At 39.0% G+C, this 24,965-nt stretch overlaps 2 protein-coding genes and 2 long non-coding RNA genes across 4 annotated transcripts; 1 reads left to right on the top strand and 3 right to left on the bottom strand.

Moving 5' to 3' along the window:
- Positions 1–236: 236 nt before the first annotated feature.
- LOC145460057 (uncharacterized) lies at positions 237–8,079 on the bottom strand. The gene is made up of 5 exons (XM_080338462.1): positions 7,417–8,079; positions 5,346–5,478; positions 3,275–3,314; positions 2,680–2,779; positions 237–1,145 (listed from the first exon to the last, which is right to left on the bottom strand). The coding sequence occupies exons 2-5, from the start codon at positions 5,388–5,390 to the stop codon at positions 377–379; spliced, it is 954 nt and encodes a 317-aa protein (XP_080194588.1). The 5' UTR covers positions 5,391–5,478; positions 7,417–8,079; the 3' UTR covers positions 237–376.
- A 3,615-nt stretch (positions 8,080–11,694) lies between these two features.
- Positions 11,695–13,309, bottom strand: LOC145460062 (uncharacterized). Its single transcript, XR_013921682.1, has 2 exons — positions 12,903–13,309; positions 11,695–11,886 (listed from the first exon to the last, which is right to left on the bottom strand). It is a non-coding gene; the product is annotated as an uncharacterized LOC145460062 (long non-coding RNA).
- Positions 13,310–20,033: 6,724 nt separating this feature from the next.
- LOC145460060 (uncharacterized) lies at positions 20,034–22,334 on the top strand. Its single transcript, XR_013921680.1, has 2 exons — positions 20,034–21,933; positions 21,998–22,334. It is a non-coding gene; the product is annotated as an uncharacterized LOC145460060 (long non-coding RNA).
- A 1,446-nt stretch (positions 22,335–23,780) lies between these two features.
- On the bottom strand, positions 23,781–24,933 carry LOC145460058 (sodium-dependent proline transporter-like). The gene is made up of 5 exons (XM_080338463.1): positions 24,791–24,933; positions 24,614–24,726; positions 24,150–24,281; positions 23,989–24,088; positions 23,781–23,929 (listed from the first exon to the last, which is right to left on the bottom strand). The coding sequence occupies exons 1-5, from the start codon at positions 24,834–24,836 to the stop codon at positions 23,796–23,798; spliced, it is 525 nt and encodes a 174-aa protein (XP_080194589.1). The 5' UTR covers positions 24,837–24,933; the 3' UTR covers positions 23,781–23,795.
- Between the last annotated feature and the right edge of the window lie 32 nt (positions 24,934–24,965).

The following is a 24,965-nucleotide window of genomic DNA, read 5'->3' as shown; positions in this document are numbered from 1 at the left end:
AGTATTGCTCATTACTGTGATCAACACTGGTTATATCACCTCCATTATAAAAGAACGAAAACTTTGAAAGACAGAGTTTAGCCACCCCTGTATAGCAGCGATAATCCTGAATTTTGCAAAGTCATCGATGGATGAGTGTCGTAAATTCGGTAAAATCATTGAGCGTATTGCTGCACCCTGCATTGGGATCTGCTAATCTATGAGAATTTGCACAGACTTTATTCTATGTACAGTGTGCACACACAGCCGTGCAACACTCAGTAAGGAGATAATTCATTAAAGACTAAAAACAAACAACACATTTTTCTCTTATATAGTTGTTAATATATATAAGGGTTGCCGACCCAAGACCTTGCGTACCTTCAACCAAAAGTCCTCATACAGACCACAAGCTATGATTCGCTCTCAAAATCGTGTCTAAAGGATTGATGGCGTCGCGCATTAATTCCGAGACGCTAGCCACAAATGCAATGCATTCGTTGAGATGCGCCTTCAACTTTGAAGCCTCCTCCAAGTTTTTCATACGATACGCCTCCATATTCAACAGAATACTCAAGATTTCGTGCAAACCGTTGAGACCGTACGCCGATTTTACGCTCGTTTTTGCGGCTGCCTTCAAGCATTCGATAACGGCACCGCATAAATAGGTTCTGGCGCTCACTTTTTCCAATTTTGCGACCGCGCGATATCCTCGTGCGCTTGAAGAAAATATGGTGTTGACGATAAGTCGGTAGGCTCTGCCGGCTACGTCGCGACCTTGTTGCAGAAAACACTGCATCAGAAATTGCTTCAAACTAAACTGGAACTCGACTGCGGCACCCTGTTTAACGTGATTGTCCATAAAGTACTTTCTGCTCTGTACGAAATAGCACATGAGATGCGCCAAAGTGTAGGGATTCGTTTTTTTCACGGTATCAGGTTTTATGGTTTGCGTTTCCGGCGTTACGTCCGTCTTTGTAGTCTGCGGTGAAGATACCGGGGTGGCTGGCGACAAGGCGGCCACCCAATTCAGGATTTCAAGGGCTGCGATCTTTTCCGGAAGACTTTCGGCCGCGTACCACCCGGCGGCGGAAGACTCGCGGCACAAACTGGAGAGTAGCTTGGCGTGCAAGTGCCGGCATTGTAGAAGGCGCATTCTTTGCAATCTGTAACAGGGAAATTGTACAAAGGTAGATAGTAGCGTCGTGATACATGTAGGGTTTTCCAAAAATAAGTTTTTTTTCCTGTATTCCAGAGATTCACCGATTAAATTGTAAGGATGCCGAAAAACGCGGCATACCAAACTTGGCTCGGTCATAACCAGTAGGAATCAACACGAAGCTTATTGAAATTTTGAATTTATTATAAAAATCTGCCATTCTCTTAAAATTCTACTGCAACCGCCATGATATTGTTAAGTTGTCTACAAAAACAATGGGAAAGAAATTTGAAGCAATCCAATCTGTAGAAGCGAGGTTATTTGAGTTTTTCATTCGTAATTCTGGGATAAGTCACAGTCATTGCAACTCTTTATTACTAAAATAAATTAGCTTCTACCAGTTGGAAGTAGGCAAAAATGGTATGCATTGTTCTTTGAGGCAAATTAACAATTTCATGGGATTGACAGCAAAATTTAAAAAAAAAAAAAATTTCTTCAATAATTTCAAAAATTTTAATTGGCTCAGCATTGGCTTCTACTGATTGGAATTGAGCAAAATTTGGTGTGTAGCATTTTTAGGCAACCTCACAATTCAATCGGTGAATCCACGGAACCCGGAAGTTATTTTTGAACAACCCTAATATACAGGGAGGATTTTTATAACGTTTCAAAGAAAAACGCCGAATAACAAGAATCTATTTATTATTTCCCAAAGCATGGGCTGCTTGTTTTCAGCGATATTGTAGCTGAATTAAAAAACTAGGAATAAAACTAGTTGATAACAAAGAGCAGACAAGAACTTAAAAATACATACTTGGCCCGTAGGCCTATTCAAGAAACGTTACTGCATGCCATAACTAATTTTAAGATAAGATTACGTAACAATGCCATCAAAAATAAGTTTTATTTGAGTCTCAAGATCCTAAGATCCGATTTTTTTTATTGGATCACGCGCTGGAAACCACTCATATAACATATCAAAGAAATGTATTACCACTAGAGGTTTGATGTTAAAACTAATTCTTCTACTTGAACAGTTTTGGCCAAAACGACTACATTATTGTTTGTCGAGTAAGAATAATTTCAACTAGGAAATACTTTTTGGATAACTTTGCATCATTTTCATGATTGAAATTGTTACGAGATCCGTATCCCCAACTTTGCAGTAATCGAATTTATTTTGGAATAGGGCAAGTCTTTTTTATCGTCATTAGTCATTTTGTGTCAGTTACAAACACACTTGCAATTTGAAAAGCAGCCTTCAATCGAATACCATAGGTAAGTGAGCCCCTTGACCGAATCCACTTTATGAAACTAGATACTTGAGCGCTTTCATATCTTCAACTTACACTTTAAATAGTTTTCACATGTCTGCCTCTTCTTGTACTTGTAAATAAGTAGAAATGTAGTATTGCTACTTGTATTCTAGTACTACTCGAGTGCCAACAATAACTATTCGGAACACCTCTGGAATTAAATCAAACTGCTATACATGCATGACAAGGCTGTAGAGTAGAAGCAAGCAAAGAAATACGTCCCACCTTTCCTGCTTCACCAGAACACGGCTTGGTTTGTAAATGGTGACCGATATTTCTTGGAGATGGTCGAGATTTTCGGCAAATCGAAATTCTTTTGAAATTGCTGGCAAAAATGTATACAGAGCTGATTTGAGTATTCAGCATGATACAGAATCAGAGGAAAGATTTTATAAGGTCGAACACATTTTAACAGGGTTGTAATGAGTCGAGATGACTTGGTTCGTTTTCTTGGAACTATGAAACGACTCGACCGGACTTAAGTCAGTTTGTGTATTGAGTCGACTTGTACTCAAATCAATGTGCACGACTCGACTCAAGACAGGCGTACGAGTAGCCTTTGAACAGTAGGCCAAAAAACAGTCTTCAATCAGTTTGAATAAACATGAGTAACAAAAATGAATCAATTGTGAATCTGAGCCCTTCGATATCACCCAAGATTTTCACAAAAGTGAGTTAAACCCGACTTACACATTATGAATTGGACGCGATGGTGAATTGAAACTGACTCGACTTGACTCGAGTTAAAACTCGAAAAGGAAAATTGACTCATGACTCGAAACCTTGTAAGTTGGTTACAATAAAGGCGATTACTTATTACCTGTCGGCTCCTTGCTGGCTGAAGTCACTTTCTTCACATTCTGAAAACAAAGCGATGCAGTTATCATTTTATTATGACTAGGGCCATTTAAAGTCATTAAAGTCATATTTTTTTCTATGCTTCAGTAAGTCGTCAAATCAATTTTGACGAAAAAACCGCATCCATATGGGGTATATTAAGAAAGTTATAAAGTCATATAAAGTCATATTTTCCTGGTTAGGTCATATTTCAGTTATAAAGTCATATTGTTGTACACTTTAAATAAAAAGTGCCAATTGAAACAATTCCGCACTAAGAAAGTAAGGCAATTTCTGATTGAACGAAGGCAAACTGTAAGGTTAGCCTACATAACATTACAGTCGCAGACCTATGAGGTCACACATTGCATTATGAGGTCACACATTGCATTGTGTTGCTACACAATCTGTTTTACTTCTGTGCACTGAAGTGGGACGTCATTTGAAGTTCAGACTTCCACAAGTGAAAGAAATAGTCAACGCATGGGAAGCTGAAGGTGTTAATGTAAAGAGCGTCAAAGATTCAGTGAACGATCCAAAGTTGACGAGTCAATTAACAAAAATATACCACCACTACAACAATATTTCAAACTAGATACTGAAAATGGAAAGTTGTACGTACACTATCAAAGAGGCTCATGCTGATCTAAATGCCCTCGATTTCGGAAAAGATCCGCTTGAGCTTGAAAATTACTTTAAGAACCGATTGGATAAAAACGATGTGAAACAAATTATGGAGCTACAAAGACAAATCGTAACTTCAAAGACTCCAACACTCCACATACACGAAACTATACTACAAAAGTGGTTTAAACTAAAAATGGATGTGTATTACTGTTATGTTGTTCATGTTTTACTCGTCAGTTCCACGAGTGACGTTGGTTACATGAAAAAATACACGATTTTCGCATAAAGTCATATAAAGTCATATTTTCCCGAAAATAAAGTCATATATATAATTGATTTTTTAAGGTCATATAAAAATGGCCCTAATTATGACACAGATTGTCAATGCAGACAGCAGATCAGAGTGGGAGAATAGAAAACCTTCCACTTTTCGAAATTAGATTATGATTAGAATAATAGCAACATCGTTTTTTTTTTCAAATTGGATTAGAATGTAGAATTCCTGAATATACAAAATCTTTCAAACTTAATGTCAAATTAGAGAAAAATTCTAAGATAAATTAGGTTGAGCTTATATCAAATCCGAAGCGATCCTCATGATAATGAGAATGTCAAATGTCTGAACATGCAGCTTGGTTCGTTTCAAAGGATATTTCAGGAAAAGCAGAAATTGAGCCAGAATTAAAATCACAGCACAGAAAGTAGAGTTATGTCGTTGCGCAGCAGATGCCGCTCGAGTAGAAGAATCAGTTACTTTCAGACTTGCGCAAACTACTGGATTTTCATAGTGTAGGCCTACGACTAGAACGACTCAAAAAGTGGTGGGTAGTTGACCGTGATCTAACTTGATCGGTACTTTGTCCAAAACTTTGCGAATTTACGCCCGACTAGAAACGGGCGCTGGCAATTTTAGCTACTTCAAGCTATCAAGCATAACCGCCCAATATCGGACTGCACAAGTAGCGGAAACAGGCACTTGAGAAAAAAAATGTCATATGGTTGGTCAATAATCTATCAGAGAATACCATCGTCCAAATTCGACACTTCTAGTACGATTTATTACAAATTCTTTTTTCGTGACCATGACACCAGAGGTGGTGAGTAACAAAGTACTTCTACTTGGTCCAGTAGGATTTGCGGTCATGCTTCAAGACAACTTCTACCACCCAAATTCTTGAAATCTTCTACTATCTCCTAAACTGCATTAGTCAGGAATAAGCCAATGCGTGGATTCACATTTTTCAAGCCATAACTACTTAAACGTGAATGTGCTACTTATAAGTTTCAAAAAATCCAATATCGGCCAAGCACTAGACTCATACACACAGTATCTCTATTAAAAACCAAGCCCCAATGCCCCAACGCAATTGGCACAGTAGATGGAGTGACTGCTACCAATGTGTACCTGCCATCGAAAACCTACCCACCTCAATAAGCAAAATAAGTGCTTTCTGTCTCCCGCAGCCCATCATTTTCTTGCCAACGATGGTAACGACGCCTCCAAGCCCCGACGAATCGGACCAGTTCGACAGCAACACAGGACCGAACAGAACGTCAGATCTGAGCGTTGAAAATACAATTATGTTACACACTTGTCTGATCGAACTAAAGATTGAAATGTTGGTGATCTAATTCTAATCTAATTTGTCTCATGTTTCGAATTCTCATGTTATTCCTAATCATATTTTAGGATTTCCAAAAAAATCCGCAGAACTGTATCATGTGAACGAGTCAGCCCCAGACATTTGCGCGTAACCTTCTACAACATCATGCGTCGCGATTAGCAGTATTTAATCACACGGCTAGAATTCTGTAGGATCAGCTAAATTTATTATCTCCGCCTAAAATGGGCCCCGATTAACAGTTTTCAATCACATGATTAGCATTCCCCCAGATCAGCTAACTTTATTATCTCCGCCTTCAGCGACGTTCAAAACCCCAATATGTACTTTGGCATTGTGGCATTATGTGGCCCGAACCGTCGCTAGGTATCGTGTACAATGTGTACATTAATATAGGCCATCACTTCATTGAAAGATAGGGTTGGAATTAGCAATATGACGTCACGTGACGTCATGAGGTTCACGTTCGTGTTCACACAGAACCTTTCAAAAAGGTTCGCGTTCACACGAACCTGAACCTTTCAGAGGTTCACACCATCCCTAATCGATATATTTGAATTGCTGCTAAATTAAAATTTAGTAATGTCGTGGCGCACAAGACCTGACGGTGATAGGCGCCACTCTTTTTCTTCTTCCAACAATAAATACCAAGCAGAATACATTTTACTATTAGTATACTACGTTTTCACGGGCATATATGACATTGAGAGCGCGCAGACAACAGGTCCGCGCGACGAAGTTATCTGAAACATGTCTGGATCACGCGATTTCAAATTCAGGTGCATCATTTTCCTATGTGGATTGGATTTGTACTACTGGCTTATCGCAAGGATGAGAAGATTGGGTGGCAACCAATTTGACGATGAGACATATTAATATCGAAGGTTTTGGCTAACCTGCGACGGTCAATTTTGTTGTAGATTTTATCGCCGCAGTTCTTTTAGCACTGAGACAAACCCTATGCTTGCCAGAAATTCTTGTATTTCGATCGCACGGACTAGAATGTGCGATCGATATACCAAAATGTGGGCAAGAACCGATTTACAAGTAAGTACCACAAGATAGAGCAAACTCTGCAACATTGAATAAAATTTCGGGGGTGATCAGCAGATAATTCGTGTCTTCATGTGTTCTGGCACACAAGGACCCAAAATTATTCCCTCGCAACCGATGTTTAGTTCACCACCCTTACTTCAAGAAACCCTGCTCCGAAGTTACAGAATGGTATAACCTAATTTTAATTCTCTTGAACTAGGAAAACGATGAGGCAGTTTCGCTTGATAATTTGTAAAACTCCAGGACTCACATCAACAGAATGGCCGTCTGAGATGAAACATCGAACTGCGCAAAGCCGCAAACCCATTTTAATTGCTACCGTAATTGCCAATGATTTACTGATGTAAAAATATGTTTTATTGGAGATAGTGTATTTGATAAATAAGTTGGAGAAGTAAGGTCAATCACTGTGACTTCGAAATAATTGTGAAAATCCATTTTCTCCTGTGATATACATAACCAACTATTCTAGATCGGTGGTTCTCAAACTGGAGCACGCGCCTGTTGAGGAGGCGCGAAAGCATGTAGAGAGGAGTCCTGTTTCAATTACAATGATATTTCCTGCTCATATTACCGCTAAAAGTTACTGAATGGTTGCATTAACAGCGGGATATGGTTTGCCTGGCTTTCGTAAATAACCGTGTGCAATGCTTCTACGAATGTACACTGGTAAATACACTTGTACAGCGAGAAGACACCAGGCATTTCAGAGTATTCTGTTTTGTAGAACAAATATATCGTGTGCGGCGACCTTTTACAATCCACGGTCCGCGTTGATGCCTTATCCTGACCCTGTATAGTATCACATGTCTATACATACCTGCCAAAGCAGTCGTATTGAAGCTACTCGTGTCGGCACTAGTCCTTGTCGGATTATTAGCTAATGTCGCATTGCTGTGGGTTGTGGAGTTCTTAGTCGTGTATCCAACCGCGACTGAAAAACATAGTGCAAATACTCGCATTGAAATGTTATCTAATAATACGTGGTCTTATCAAGCCAAATCACTCGTCATGAGAATTGACAATAATGCCTTATACGAAGGTCGACAGAAATTCGAGTGATTTCCACGAACGCCTAGTGAGGATCATTCTGACGAATACATTTTCCATATGCCATTAAATTTGCTGACGCGATACAACGGTCTCGAAGAAGGCAATGGCGACATTTGCTCTAGTAATATGAAAACAAAGAGACGCTTAGGAGTACAGAACTTCATAACACATTTGAATAAAACATTCATATTTATTCCCGAAGCTTTTCGGCTGACGCTCGTCAGGGGAATATCTTCAGCAATAATGCGAGAATTCGAATAACTATGTTCAGCAACAATATATATCGCTAATTATGACGTCACACAGAAAATATACAAAGTTAGGAAAACGAGAGAACTGAAGCGTTGGCATGGAGATAGCGAAGCCAAACAAGTTAATGCGCGATTTTCAAATGATACACAAATTCTTTCTGTTGGCATAAACTAGGTTTACTCATAACTAACTTTTTATATTTTCTGTGTGACGTCATCATTAGCGATATATATTGTTGCTGAACATGGTCATTCGAATTCTCGCATTATTGCTGACGATATTCCCCTGACGAGCGTCAGCCGAAAAGCTTCGGGAATAAATATTAATATTTTATTCAAATGTGTTATCATATGAAAACGAACAGTGTAGTCCTAATGTCGTAATAGCGGGGTTCACAATTTATTTTGAATATTAGGGCCTAATAATGCTCAAATAGAGATACAAATAGCGTTGACATATGTCTCATTTTTAAATTGTACCATCTTGCATGCATTTATGTATTGATGCATACCAGTGATGAGCGGACTGTAATATTTTTCGGTCCAAGTCCGATCCTGAAATTTTTTATTCCAGTCCTAGTCCATCCTGATCCAAAAATATTTTCCAAATTTACTGTCCAAGTCCGGTCCTGAAAATTTTCAATTCAGTCCTAGTCCATCCTGATCCAAAAATATTTTCCAGATTTTCAGTCCAAGTCCATCCTGATCCAAAAAAATTTCAAAATCTAAAATCTACAACTGAAAAAACAGAAGGACATGTTATAGGGCGGTTATAAACACTGAACATCTAATTCGATTCAATTCCAGCTTGTAAGAAGCGTAGTTAAAACAACATGAGAATTTTCAATATACTAAAAAGTATACACATTTTAGATAGTGGCTGCCCGTCCCTATGAAGTTTTGTATGAAATTGGTGCATTACGAGTTTGATTCAATTCCAACCAATGGAAGCGTGAAAATCGTTGTATTTACTGTGGGAAATTCTGTCATCAATAATTAGAGCTACAACCCTATTTTGAACAGCTTCTTGGAGGTACAGAACTTGCATATACAATTGACTAATATATTCATATTGAGATTTACCCATACATTTTAGGCAGACACTCATCAGGGACAATCGTCAGCGACTAGTAGAGAATTGGAAAGAACCTTGTATATCAACAATTGTATCACAAAATACGACAGGCGAAAATATGTCATCCGAAAATATCCGGGTTCATTCCAATATGAATATACTATTCAACACTACACTCGGGGCCGTGCATTACTAAATGCAGAGTGACTAGAGTAACACTCATGGATGCCAACTTTGAGGAGGCTCTCGGAGCCAAAGTATCTTGTGACAAAATAGTGCCAAATTATCTAAAGTACGGTGATGTGTTGCAATAGGCATTAAGCATTGCATTACCATCAAGCTTACGGTACTTTAGGCTGCAGAAAGAAGATTGTACCACCACGACTTGGTAGAATTCGTGCTCTTCTACTATAGGGTTGAATTCAACTAAAGTTAAATCTAGAAGTCTACAACAGCACAAGTGGCACGAATATAGCATACGAACTAGGCAAACTTTTCCTATAAATCAGCAAACCTAGTAGTATCTTGACTCGACCTAAATCAATGTGTCCAAGAAAGAGAAATATAATAGGTAGTAGCCCAGATGGCGAAGGATTGTTAACATTATACAAACAGGCTGTTGCACTAGCGCCACTTGCCACCTTGGAAGCAGATAAAGTGACCTCGACCTAAGATTTCGATATGCACCTATATGCGAACATCAATTCCATCAATTTCTACAATTCTAACATCAAATACCGGTAGTTCCTAAGATGCTCACGTAAACAACACTTGATAAGATCTAATGCGCTGTTGACAAATTTACACTGCTCTGATTGAAGAAATTCGAAAGTGCCAATGTGCCATACGTGAATCCCTAAAAGACGGACCAGCGGAAACAGCGGAAAGAGCGGTGCTAACCAGCATGAAAATTTGCAAAAGTTCCGTAATTTGGCTTCTAAATGCGTCAATTGGCAACACTTGCAATAATTCTTCTCTCCAGCCACCCCTCACTTCTGGTTACGAAACCAACGTGCCCGAGTCCGGATTTCGAAAATGCTCAAAATCCAAGTCCAACCTATTTTTGAAAAATCACAATCCGGTCCAATCCGGATCCGACATTTTTTTTTCAAAATCACAATCCGGTCCAATCCGGTACCGACGAAAATAACCCATAATCCTGATCCTGTCCAATCCAAGTCCAATCCAATGCTCATCTCTGATGCATACTATGCTATATCATTATAGAATGTAAACGTTTACATTCTATAATATCATACTATACTGGAGCCTTTGCCAAATGCCGGATTACCTAAATCTATGCGTCTCACCGGTGTGGAACTTGATCCATTTAGAAGTAAATATGAGTAGCATGGGAATCTACAACTAATGAAATGTGTTCTGGGTAGATCGAATAAAAACAAATTGATTCTGTTACATAACATAAGATATATATCAAGATTCTGTAATGGGGATTAATCCGCGTTCTCATGTATCACTACAAACCTGATGAAGTAGTCGCATTGAAGCTGGTAGTCGACTTTTTTATGTCGGCACTTGTCCTTGTCACATTGTCTTGTGTTGTGGCTTTGCTTGATATGAAAGTAGTAGAATTATTCGCAGTGTTTGCAAGCGTTACTGCGAACAATAATGCTCATATTTGAGAGATATCCGATGATGTGTGATCACATCAACCCAAAATCATTTCCAATCGATTGCAATGTAATATACAGGAAGTTTGCAAAAATATGGGTTATTTCGAATCATGCTGCGTATTTATTTAATCATTCATGAAAATACGTTTAAAAAACATATATTATGGACCATGGAGACTGGAAGGCTCTAATATGTTCGAATAATCAACAATCTCCAACCAATGAGATCCCGGCCATCGTGGTTGCAAAAGGGCGTCGATCCGTAGTGACATATAATTAACACCAATTACGTTATAAGTTACTAGTAGAAAGTTTGCTGGATGAAATGTGCCTATTTCCCGTCCTGGGAAACCGGACTGGGAGTATAGTCAATTGCTATAGTGTATCTACGACAAATCCATATTTCAATACATCCTTATGAAAGATTTCTCTCGAGAAAGTCTTATACTAATTAGTTCATAGATAGTTTGATGTGATCATCTTCTACTTCAATGTTGGCTTACTGCATACAAGCGGACGAATACAAATTCGCTTCATATATTAGATATTGAATTCGTTTTAATTATATTTATTTCGATTCCTACGGCAACTTAGGCAACAACCTAACTAAGGCGAAGTAATAAATACCTTCACGAGTACGTTCGATCAATTGCGTATACTTCCGGTGGGCGGTTGTAGTAATTGCACCACACTGTTAAAAATATTCTATGCCAAATTACTGGTCTGGTCCTGGCAGCAGTTTTACGACTCTGAGACCGGTAAATTTGAAAAATATTTTCCCGTAAATAATATTGACCGTAATTTATTCTTACAAAGACTGACTGTTAAAATTTTTACGGAAAATTCCCGTTACCTGATGTAACGGAAAACGGCTGTAATACCAAGTTACTGGTCTGGTCCAGTGCAGCAGTTTTACGCTGATGAGACCAGTAAATTCGAAATAACTCTCCCCGTAATATGATTTTACATATGCAGACCGTAGGAAATTTTACGGAAAATTTCTGTAACTAAAGGTAACAGAAATCTGCAGTAATATCAATATACTCGTCTGGTCCCTTGCAGCAGTTTTACGTTCCTGAGACCAGTAAATTTGAATCAGGTTTATTTGGTGCGGGAACACGTAAAAAAAAGTAAGTGTGGATAATGACGAAAATCCAGTCTTTCTTGTGGAGATCATCAGTCAGCAACTGCCTGAATGAAGAGGGCTTCATCAAAACTTCAGCAGCAGTTGAAGGACTGTACTTTGGGCCATGCTCTTTTGTAGGTTCTTCTATAATCTGAACAAAGATTATGCAGTCATCAACACAGTTACAATTTGGAAACTTTGAGACGCTATAGTATGACATACTGCGACTTTTCATATTCTTGTCAATTTCTCGAATAATGATGGCCTAGGATAGCGGTGTCGAACATAAGGCCCGTAGGCCGAATGCGGCCTGCGAAGCAATTCTGAGTAGTTTGAAAAACCCCTGTATTACCCAGCACATTTTCTAACAAACGTTGAGATATTATTGTAAGAAATACTTCCCGCAAGGCCACAAATGTCAAGATCATAGACCGTGATATAATTATCCGACAGTGGTGTTGTGGTTTTACTCTAGTCATCATCAGGAACAAGTTGGTGATAATGACATCCAATTTCCAAAACTCCAAAAAGTGCACACTGAGTTCTTATTTTTATGAAGAAATGAGCCAAAAAGTAGTTATTCGTCAAGTGAAGAAAAAAACTGTTATATGCAGGTCGCATGGAGAATACATTAGTTATAAAAAATACAATTCAAATATATTTGGTCGCACTGCTGTATCACTTCTACTCAAAGGCCCCAGACAGACAGAGAAACCCGAATGACGACTAATAATGAGCCAAATTCTAACGTCTGCGTTTGCAATTAAATCAATTGTGTTCCTCAAAGCGCATACGATGAATTAACGGCAGATTACGAATAAAACAAAGGGAGCATACAAATATGTCAGCTTATTCCGTCGTTAGAGTCAGTGTTTTAGCGGTTGAATTCAAACGATCAATCTTTGAATTTTTGCCAAAATTCCGTTGTTTGCGAGTAAAGGTGCTGCTAGAATATATCCATATGATATGATCGTGAATGTTATGTAATATACCAAAATGTATACAGGATTGATAATAAAATATTCAAGCGAAAAGTAAGGTCGGGCGTTTTGATGTACCGTAACATTTTGGAATGATTTGACTGATCCGCCCCGCGAGCGGTTTGAAAGTTTGAATCCGGCCAGCGATGCAAGTTGAGTTTGATACCCCTGGCCTAGGACTTCGTACCTGAATCATCTTTTCCAGCGTGATTGCAAACTTTTCTGGCAATATTCCTTTGCATCGCACGTCCAATGTATTTCGCACGGCACCGTGCTAGAAGCGAGAGGCGAAATGATCCCTTTCTATCACATAAGCATTCGACGTCATGATTCATAATGCCATAACGCTTCCATTTTCGTGTAGTTCAATGTCAGAAAATGTAATACATTCTTATAAGCCATAGCTTCTGTTCACCATTAAACTGTAACGAAAATACATACGTCTTCAGAAACAGGATTGAGAATAACTTGCCAGGTTTGAGCTCGGACACTGCTATACCTACAATATCTGCTATCAACACCTGCAATATTCTAAAGCTAGAGTTAAGCTGTGGCTTCGAAACCCTCAATATCTTACAGCAACGCATCTTGTCATTATCCAATACGAAAACATCGCGTCGATATCTATCTCGGAACATTCAGCCGCACGTGCTCAGGCTCAGATATGTCTGACGCCGCTATGTCTGGAATATGTATGACGTCACAATGTACTGTTCGCTCGAGCAGCTACGAATTCATGATCAAACAATTCATAAGGCCATTCGCAAGAAAAAGGTACAGGACGTATACTACTCTCGTCGCAATGGCAAAGGAGCATGGTGGCTAAACACCAGCTCCAGTGTTTCGATATATAGTTTGCATCATACATGCGTTAAGGAGTCTACAATGGTGGCAGAACTGGTCCAACAGATAATTACACAAAAGATAATACCTGCAGTAAAACTACATAACATACCAAATTCGCTTGGCATGCTACTATTGCTAGACCTTGCAGTCTCAAAGGATACTATTTATAAAGCGATATAAACGATGGTATCTGCAATGCCCAAATGTTCGGATGCCATTCACCGATTAGCATTCAGCACGGCCATCGATGTCGTAATATGCTTGATGATTGAAACATGATGTAATGACGAAAATCACATATATATATAGGTCCATAAGACCGTAAGCGTGTAAAATGATCGAATTGTAAGTGCAATAGCAATGTTGCAAATAATGATTATCCAGTAAATCGCTTTTACGAATGCAAAAGTAAATCCGGAATACTTATTATCCAGTAAATTGCTTTTACAAATCCAAAAGTAAATCTGAAATACTGGTTATCCCGTAAATTGCTTCTACGAATTTAATCTGTAATATTTTTACCCTCTAAAAACAAGTAAATTTACTTTTGACGTGCCCGTATATTAATTTAACGGGCATTTACCGTTAATATAACTGACGGGACAAATTTACCGGTATAATTTGGGTAAATCTACGAATATTTCTAAGAGTGCAGTTGTTGTCGTAGCATTATTCATTAGGAGAGGGAAAATAATACTAGGACGATTAACGACTTAACCCCTAAGTTTCTGGGAGGCTATTGAAAAAATGAAGTAGATACTTTCTGTTACAAGTTGACTTTTTCGAACGACTTGATGTAAGGTAGGGTGTTTTTTATGGCAGACCGTTTATTGTAGACCGTGGATATTCTAACATGTGGACCTTGGCTAAAATTAGCATCGATACTGTGCAGGCTTATTTTGATCAATAACAAAATTCCTGAGGTATATTTTGGATGCATGCAACCTTGGTATCATCTTTAGACATATTTGATTCTAATAATCACATAAATGGAAACAACAGAATTCTAATGATAGCGACACTGCTAAAACACAGAATGTACAGTCAAAACGGCCAGATGGTAATGGGTAATATTAGGCTTAGTCACCAAATGACCGGAATCGAAAGAAATGGAATTGAAGATGCCTCGGGTATGAATGAGAAGGCAAGTAGTCGATCCGATAAAATTGGCAAACAATCAAACGCAAGATGTAAGCGAAAATATGATCAGACTAAAATCACTTTAGGTACGCTGTCATGAATATTATAGTTACTCCATCAATTGGGATTCTGTTACAGAAAATGTTTGAAAAATGTCGCCCGATTCATACCCGGCCAGCTACACAGGTTCACTTCTGTCATAATGTAACATTGTTAGCAAGGATTTTGTAAATCGCTTCAGATGGTATGTCAATCAAATGCATGTCATTCACTCTGTGAAGAAAAACAGATGGGTGTCATAACGAAGCAATTCTTCTGTTTGAAAGTACTGAAGTAGGCTATTTATCCAGTCCTGGAAATTGCTACGATTGTACTTGTAATTGAATAGATATTTAAAACATTACCTACTTGTATATCAATGCCTGTTACGTTAAACCCCCTGAAAAAGATTGCAATGAAATGAATTATTTGAGTATAGCAAATTTTTTCGCCCAACCCATCATGACTCGCCTCAATATACTCGAAAACAATCGAAATGATATACATGACTAAACCTCCAACATGGGTAAAAAGGCGTATTACATAACATCATCAACTTCGAAAATTGAAATCGCTTGGGACAGCCCTTTAACATATTCTAGCCCAGGATTTCCAAACCAGCATCCAGCTGAAACTCATCATCTGTATCATTATTTGACAAAAACTGCATTTTTACGATTACAAAAAGACTGAGCGACGGATTTATACGCTGTTCATTCTCTGGTAAATGTAACAAATACACCAGTTTAGTGAAATATATCATTTGCTTTAGAAAAAACGATTTTCGCTTTTCGTCACTGCGAACACCCCGTGATGGGACGAAATATTGGTTTGAGATGACTAAAAGTCACATCTCTGTCTCGGGTTCAACCTACGAGTGATGTCAAAATCATACGAAGATATTTACAGATGGTTCGAAATCAGATGAAACGTGTGGCGCAGCATACTATGTCCAGGATTTAGGGGAAGTTGGTAAGGCCACGTTAGTAGTGAGGATAGCTGGCTTTGTTACGCACCCTCAGGCTATTTAGAATGTAAACACTCTCATAATATAATTAACGTCGGACTATGGCCGGTTTATGATGTCATCACAGAGGAATTAGGTGACTGCAATGTTTTGTGAATTTCAATACCGATTTTCCATGTGTATTTAGCAATATGTATTGAATACCTTTGCGATTTTGAGCGCTGCGACTTGATAATATCAATCCCTACGCTTCTGATGTATGATTTTTTGTGATAAGGACCTTGGTAACATTCAGAGTCTGATGCCCATTGCCACGTCACCTGCCACTGCCACATCGTGTGTATTTATGAGCAAATTTCATTGTTTTGTGAATTTCAATACCGGTTTTCCATGTATATTTAGCAATATGTATTGAATAACTTGAAATGTATCATCACTAATTAATTAATATAAAATGCGATTTTAAGCGCTGCGACTTGAAAATATTAATATACTAACTTACTTTTTTGGATATAAATAACATTCAGATTACACATAAATTTCGAAAACTATGATGTCAATAGAATACTATATTTGCCAGATATTCACAGATAACACTCATCAACGTTGAACTAGGCGCGGGGTTCTATGATGATATATCAAAATTCTACACATCATCACTAATTAATTAATTCATATAAAATGCGATTTTGAGCGCAGACAGATCGCGGTTTCGATTGCCGAGGTCTCCGCATTACATGACCTAATATGAACGCACACTACAACTGAATTCATTCCAATACCTGCAAATTTACTTTGCATGTCGAGTATAAGGATAATTTAATCAGCGCTAAACGCCAACGGACTAGCCGTAGGCGCACAATTCTCGGCGTTACAATTAAACAAACTTTTCGCGGCAGGTACGCGATTCCTAACGGTTTCTACAGTTTCCGCATTTCACGGCTTATTTTCTTAGGACGCATACAAGCGATTCCCAAGGTCGAGGCTATAGAAACAAATCAAGCATGAGTACGTAAATCTTGAGCTTAGATCCCCGACATTCTTGTATGCAACTAACATTATAGACAACCATTCGACAATATTCAACCAGCAATAATGCTTTCGATATAGTGCATCATGTACAGCGACACGCTGAACAATTCAAATTCAACAATGGGATCCCCCGCACAATTATGAAGCCCGATTTGCGTTGAATATCAACGATACCAACAAATCGGAAGATCTCTTTTCCCTCTACATCTATGATAGAGGTAGCATTCCTTTGACTACGAATAACTTGAGATTCTGTGGGATCGAAATCGCAATCAAATAATATGAGAGTATCTTTTCCAGCTTTCAGAACTTGCACAATCGTGTCAGGACTATATCGCAACACCGCAGTATGTGTGCGTACAAAACGATACACAGTTATTTTTAGTGCCATCCGTACGACTTATGTTCAACTTGCAGTGCAAATGATGATTTAAAGACGGTAATATATTTTTCGAGTGTGACAATGGCACTCGTAAAGCTTATACAAACATTACCTTAAACTACTATTTACTTCATTGCAGAATTGATCGAAGTTACGATTGCAGCTGAAGCGAGTAAAGAGGTGGAAGCTAGTGATGATGACCTAACAATTACTGCTTGGGGCTGTCTATCCTTATTAAGGTACTTGGTAAGAACGTGGTAAAGCCATTGAACAGCAATTTTACACTCGCGGTTTTATTGTTATATATTAAAATTATACGTACATTTCGCGCGATCAACTACGCATGATTTTATGTGAATTTCACCGATAGTGTCCGAGTTCTATGTGACATAAGTACAATTTCAGCATCGGTATTTGCAATAAAGCCTAAAAATTAGAGTTGCACCTTTTCGCGATTTATACAGCTATTCGCGCAGATTTGCCGCATTTGCTATATCTGAAGTAGAATTTCAGCGTCGTTATTCACTATAAGCCGAGAAATGCACCTTCGCGCAATTTATATAGACAGACGCATTAACTTTGCTGCATCTGAAGTAGAATTTCAGCGTCGCTATTTGTTATAAGCCGAGAAATGTAAATTCCCGCAATTTTTACAGGCTCACACACTTTGCTGCGTCTGAAGTAGAATTTCAGCGTCGTTGTTTGCTATAAGCCGGGAAATTAGAGTCGCTGCTTCGCGCAATTTTTACAGGCAGTCTCACACACTTTGCTGCATCTGAGCTTCATACTAATACATGCATACTTTTTGCATGACGAGAAAACGGGTAATTAAATCATCAATAAACGCCGGAGGCGAGTCATTTAAACCTTGTTGCTAGATAATACCGCTTTCGGCTACAACAAAGTTGCCCTGCAACAAAAAAATAGAAGCCCTATGCCCTAATGATCATGCAGAGAGTTCAAAAATGCTCCACAATTCTTGACATATAATATACTGAGCATATAATAAGCTGACAAAACCTATACTTGAGTACTCCGAAATTGATGTTGTTCCATACCGATTGGGAAGATAGCACACCCAATTTCGTAACTAACTACATAATCCCTAGTAACGTAGTAAGACGCATAACGGACTTTACGCAAAATCGGTATTGCTCTGCGATAATTTTGATCACTATGTTTTGATAATGACTTGCTTCCGAGAAATAAATCACATTCATTTACGTTAGATGATACTTTTCCTTGATATTCTATCATGTGTATTTAGGACTAATGCGACATCACTATGTTTACGGCAGGTCTGATTTGAACACACTAATTTTGCCTATCACACCACAAACTGTGCAAGCCTTCAAAGTTGATAAGTATACAAGTATTTGCACTACATCAGAATACTAAATTAGCTTTTCGCGTATATGTACCTAATACTAAAGTGTTTATGATTTCAAATTGCTGCAACTTCATGACATTTTCAGTATTAAACAGAAATAAAGACCTAGAATACTAACTTTTTATTCGTAAATAGCTATACTTCCTACCTTAATTTAATGGATTTATCTGAGATCATTCCTTTACTTAATCTCTCCAAAATGTGCATTATACAAGTACGTCACCATCGAAACCCTCTCGCTATAACTATCTGAGAGTATAATTGCATTTAAGACATTATGACAATGTACCATGTCAAATTTTGTTACGCATTTCATGATTAAACAACTTTAAAACCAACGTAGTTCTATACCGACATTTGCGTGAATCTGTTTTGCGGGAGCGTAGCACATAGATATGCGTAGTCAACTTTAATGACGGAATTACAGATGCAATTAAGTTTCAACACTTTTACAACGATTCTTCTTGCTTCCTATAACTTCCCACTCGAGGCCCTCGTTATTAGGCTATGATCTCAGCCTGAGCTATGTTTTGAAGCCTACGGGACTCTGCTAATTGTTTCGATTTATTCTGCCCGTTTTAATTTAAGACAAGGAAGCCCATTTCACTCAATGTATCGATGCCTACGGTACTCTACAAAATTTCCTGAATAATTCTCCCTATGTTAATTTACCATAAGAAAGACAATTTGACTCCTGAAGTCCTGTATTTTGGTAGTATTGCTAGACCTCCAGGGAGAGACGGTAGAGCCGGACCGCCAGGCGAACGAGGCCCACCCGGTGATAAAGGAGATGCTATCCCAGGTCCGGCCGGCATTCGCGGACCGGCTGGACCACCGGAAAAGCGGGGACCCACCGGACCGAGTGGACCTTCCGTACAAATTGATAGCTTGTTTTCTATAGGCCTAGCTCACATAAATTTTATTGCGGTAAAGTGGTAAAGTCACATCGTAGCGAGAGATTGGTGCTGCGTTGCGATATCGCTATCCTTACGTGTAATTTGTTTTTAGACGTGAGAGCAATTTGTGCGGCCCGCGACGGCATTTTGGAATTTCAAGTATTCAACAATATAATTCAGTGTCATGCACATATCTTTTTATATATAAGAACTTCGTTCACGCTAAAATTGCTATAAAAACATTGAAATCTCAACAAACTACACTATCACATCTCTTTTAAAAGCTACCATGCGGTAGAAGATCAGCTATTACGTCACATTTCTAGTTCATGATGATAAAACATGACCAGTTGATGATTCGTGACTGAAAATAATGTGATTTGGCTTGTGCGATCTTTCGTAAAATTACTCGATTTCGGATTGACTAGGCGATTGAATAAAAATGACTCGAGTTGAGTCGATCGAGTCAAACGGTAAAATCAAAGAAGGACTTACGACGCGGAACGGTGACTTGGCAATTCTTCGGAATATCTATGGAACTGTCATGGGGAATAGTAGTGTGGCATGGGGAATAGTAATGTATCAAGAGGTGGTAGCTTGCGTTGCGTAAGGTATATAGCTATCTAATCAAGACAGTATGATGGCAACCATTGGCATTATGTGACCCCGTGACATATAAGTTGGTTACATGCTAGGTGTTGTCTAATCTCTTTATCCATGTTATTATCGGTGGCGAGTAAGGTAGTAGTACGCTCCGCAGCTGTAACACCAATGAATTTATCGGCGATTGGACATTTCTATTCTTAACCAGGGTCCATAGACCCCTTCGCGGAGCACCACCTCATGGGGTACGAGATGCATTGCGGAATTAGGCCTATATGCTGGGGAATATTTTCTTGACCAATTTACGCAACTGGAAAATGGTATTCACGCTAGGCGCGATTTTACTTGTATATGGGCTTTCTAATTTTAATATAGGTACAATCAAAAATTGTGTGTAAAATGAACAGGGGCTACGAGAAATCTTATCGTGCACGAGGGGTACGATCGCTAAGGTTAAGAAACAATGCTATTACTACGGTTCAATAATGATGATATTCAAGTTGTTATTGATATGGTCCAATGATAATCGAAGGCAAAATCTGACGCTGATTTAATTTGACTTTAGCAATGACATAGTAACAATAGCCTACTTATCACGACTATATATCATAACCCGGATTAGGCTACACCGCTCAAATGCTCTGATATCAGATCAATCTTCAGTATATTTTTGAATATTATACATAAAATTGTGGCACGTCAAAGGACCACTAGCTGCAATATTATAACCTGACAGTTTGACGATGTCATGAATCATGATGCATCCTCTCTGATGATGTCTATAACTCATTATTTGAACAAAAAATGCCCGGCATAAAATCAATTTTATTAAAATATTTAAAAATAAGATCTCGTGTCAAGCGTGAATAGTACAATAGTAAGTTACATCTTCACAATGTTTCTGGAATGCCTGTCTTCAAGCTCCCGTCAAATAAGGCCTACTTGGAAATTCTGCGTCTGCATTGAACATCCCTATTATTGGTGGTGCGGCCCGCGGCGTCATCAAAACTAAGAAATTGGCCCGCGAGCACATTTGAGTTTGAGACCTCTGGTTTAGGGGAATGTCGACGGGTTGTTCCGGCCATTCTAAATACATTTTAATTTATTGATAGAAAACAAAACTTCAAGATGTAGCATGTTCAACATTGTTTCAAAATATGACGGCAAATAAATATGTTTTGGGTAATTAGCCGCCTCTCTGTCATTTCCCAATATCAACACATCCACTCAGCACCAATTGGTGCAATTCACTGCTTTCAATTTAGAAATAAAATCAATACACTGGATCTTCTAAAATTTCTTACTCGGCCCACCAACATCTTTCTGCTTCTCATTTGGCCCACGGGGAAAAATAATTGCCCACACCTGATATATAATGTTCTTTCCAATTTCCTACTAGCCATAGACGAAGACCATTGACGAGTGTCAGCCGAAAATATTCAGGTATATTTCTATATGAATATACTATCGTGCAATTTTATCTAGAAATTCTGTACCTTGGAGAAGCCCTATAAATGTAATATACTTGTATTAGCATGGTTCAAATCATGAATTTAATGAAGACTGGTTTCAAACTCCTACTGAAATTTCTGTAAATTTATGATTCAAATTTACTGCCTGGCTCCACAAACGCAGGTTGTTGTTTTGTGAAGCAGATCTCCTTTCCCTACAAGCCACGATGGCTTCCTGGATGTGTTGTGCGGCAAATCTTGCGATGCATTGTGAAAACGTGGTTTGTCAAATCGTTGATATGTAAATGATGTGGCGTACTGCACGTCGCCTTGTAAACTGGTATATACTTGACACGACATGCCATCGGGCTGAGACTTGCTGGTAAAACATATCTCCCTTTTTTTTCTCTGTTCAAGTTGAGTTTCATGCATGTTAGCGGTGATGGCTCGCCGAGTGTGAGAGTCCGATATAGTAAGTATATATTTATCGTGTCTTGTATTCTTGCTACATAGTAACGGTGGCCTGTTTGATGTAGACGGAGGAATTTTGCATCATTGGGTGAAAAAATCGAGCAGCAACGACACAAACTACAGAATTTACACGCACAACGGCACGTTTCAGGTTGAGACAAGCGGCGTGTATTTTGTGTACAGCCAGGTTGGTCCGCTTGAAAAGTCTACAACTACCAAGCTAGTTTGACGGTCAACTAGCTACTGGTTTTTGAGTAGTTCTAGAGACGCATTAAAAGAAATTATTTGCCTAACAACTAGAATAGACTTGTATATGCCGATATTTCAGACTTGGAGGACAGATTCTAGGTGGATCAGAGCCTGATCAATATTATATTTTATATTTTCGGAATCGGTGCAACAGTAGCTTTCAATCAAGACCAGATTCAGTAATTTCTACGATCGGGTAGATAGCTTTTGGATTGCCAGACATCCTACAGTCGCTTTCATAGGCGCCGGCATACGAGGTATTTACGAGGTGGCGGCAACCTCGTACAACAATTAAGGGTCGGCAACCTACGGCCCGCGGGCCGGATCCGGCCCGCCAAGCGAAATCGTCCGGCCCGCGACATAATAATTAGTTATCACAAGAATACGGCCCGCCGCTTCATAGTGAGTTTTAATCTGCAGTGCAGCGTTGCATGAAAAATAATGCGACATTGCTCCAATATAATAGTAGCCTACATCGTATTAGTCTATTGTTACGCCATAAAACGAAGGTGGTTGAAGTAGGAGATGCAGATAGACTAGACTGGATCAGTGCTTATCAATCGGGTGTATCTCGCAACCGAAGGTGTTCCATGCTTTTTTAAAGGGTTAATCACACTAACGGGGTTATAAACGTGTTCTTCCTTTGCTCCAAAAACGCTTGGAGCATCTCGGACGAAATGACGGAATTTCAAACTATTCAATTATAGATAACTAGCCTGTTAGTTAGCCTATCTATAGTTTGATTTTCCAGAAGGCATTGTGTGCCAAGACGAAAAACCTGAATAGTGTTTTGGCCACAATAGTGAAAACTGTTAATATGATTTTTGTCTCATCAACTGAATCAGTGACGCCAGATATTACTAGAAGCAGAGAATCAATATGGCGATGTCATGTAGGCCTATATCTGTCATGTTCGCTCATTGAGTCGAGCAGCTATGCTTGCTTACACGAGTGTATGAACTGAGAAAGAAAATAGCAACTTTCCTCGAAAATAAAAATATCGCCCATCCATAATCTTGTAATCGAAAATGGGTATCTCATCTTGCTTTGCTGGTACATTTAACGTCACATCTGAACAAATTGAACTTGCAACTTCAGGGGGAAAACAACTATACATACACGAGATGTTGAGGCGCATTCAAAACAAATCTGTGACTCTGGAAATGTCAACAGTACGAAGAAAATTATGCTCACTTTTCTATACTGGAGAGAAAACCTGGTACCAACCAGGGCTGTGGAGTCGGTAAATTTTACCACCGACTCCGGCTCCGACTCAGACTCCACACATTTTCAATTTACCGACTCCGACTCCGACTCCTGAGTCTTTAAACGTACCGACTCCGACTCCGACTCCGACTCCTGGGTCTTTAAACGTACCGACTCCGACTCCCGACTCCGACTCCAGCATTATTACCAATTCACCTCGAAAATTATATGCCACATTGTCGGTTGAATGACTATCATACAACCATTAAACATATGCAAACATATGATTAACTGTGGCATGCTAAATTGTTTCATTGTGGCACAGCTCGAATTATCCATTATGCAATTAACATGAAATAAAGATTTGCTAATATCCTTCCTTATTCAAGTTTTTATAACATGGACTCTCTAATATCCTGAAATGTATGAATCATTCAAATATATGGAAGATATCCAATCCTGTATAATAAAAATGTAGATAAAACATCCCAACATGAGTTCAATATCTCGATTGAATCTCCACCGAGTTGTAAAGAAATACCCTGCAAAACAACGCAAATCCACACCGGGAAACAGGAATCCCAACAGTCGCCAAACTTACCGTAACCCCAGTTCAGTGTCACACACAGAACGAATGCTAATATGAGTAACCCGTAGAAAGAGGAATACCACTCGTATAGATTGAACCAGTATATTCCACCCTAGCCAAAAATAGCGGGCGTGGAAAGCGACAACGATGACGCAATCGCATTCAATACAAACCTCAGTCACGAGCAGTAAACCCAACAGAAAGCCGGTTACACACACAGCGACCATAAGGTGAATCTTTCTGGTGCGGAAAAAGTTCGGGAATTCGTCCGATATACCGGTAACCACGGTTTCAATCGTAGCAAACTGAAATGCATACAGTATTAACCAGATTGTGATCGTGGATAAATAGAACTACTGTAAAGTCATGACCATCTGCATATTTGCACTACGCACTGCACGAAAATCGGCTGTAAGACCGTATGATACCTCTGGCGGCAGATGATGTTACAGAATCGAAATTCTACTGTAGCAGCGGTCATAAGCCTTGCAGTGGCGTTGCATTAACAGGCCTACAGCCTATCATTCTATTTGCTGTTTGATGGTAATCACCGAATTGCGCGTTAAATGAATATATTCGTCCGATCCACGTTGTCACTGAGTCAATTATCGTCACAAATTCTCAACTATCTCCTTACCTGACTGTCGATTCCTAGTAGGAAAAGCATGATGAAAAACAAAACCGACCACAGCTGAGGAAGAGGTAACAACGAAACTGCTTCAGGATATGCAATGAACGTTAGTCCCGGGCCTGAGTGTAAAATATGTCAATGTAGTCGTAGGAAGATGATATTGTTGTGTCAACCGAGTCTAACCTTCACTCGCGACATCCTCTACGTCAAGTCCAAGTCTGAACGCCATGTTTCCGATGATAGAAAATATCACGAATCCGGCAAACACGCTGGTACAGCAGTTACCCAGTGTTACAATCAAGGTGTCTCTGTGAATATGTGTACAGTATTTGGACAATCTATTTCATGCTTTTAAACC

This window comes from Botryllus schlosseri, unplaced genomic scaffold, assembly GCF_051294905.1.
Source record: "Botryllus schlosseri isolate E-star unplaced genomic scaffold, Bs_hap1 Bs41a, whole genome shotgun sequence".
Lineage (NCBI taxonomy): Eukaryota > Metazoa > Chordata > Ascidiacea > Stolidobranchia > Styelidae > Botryllus > Botryllus schlosseri.
This window is presented reverse-complemented; position numbering and strand designations above follow the sequence as displayed.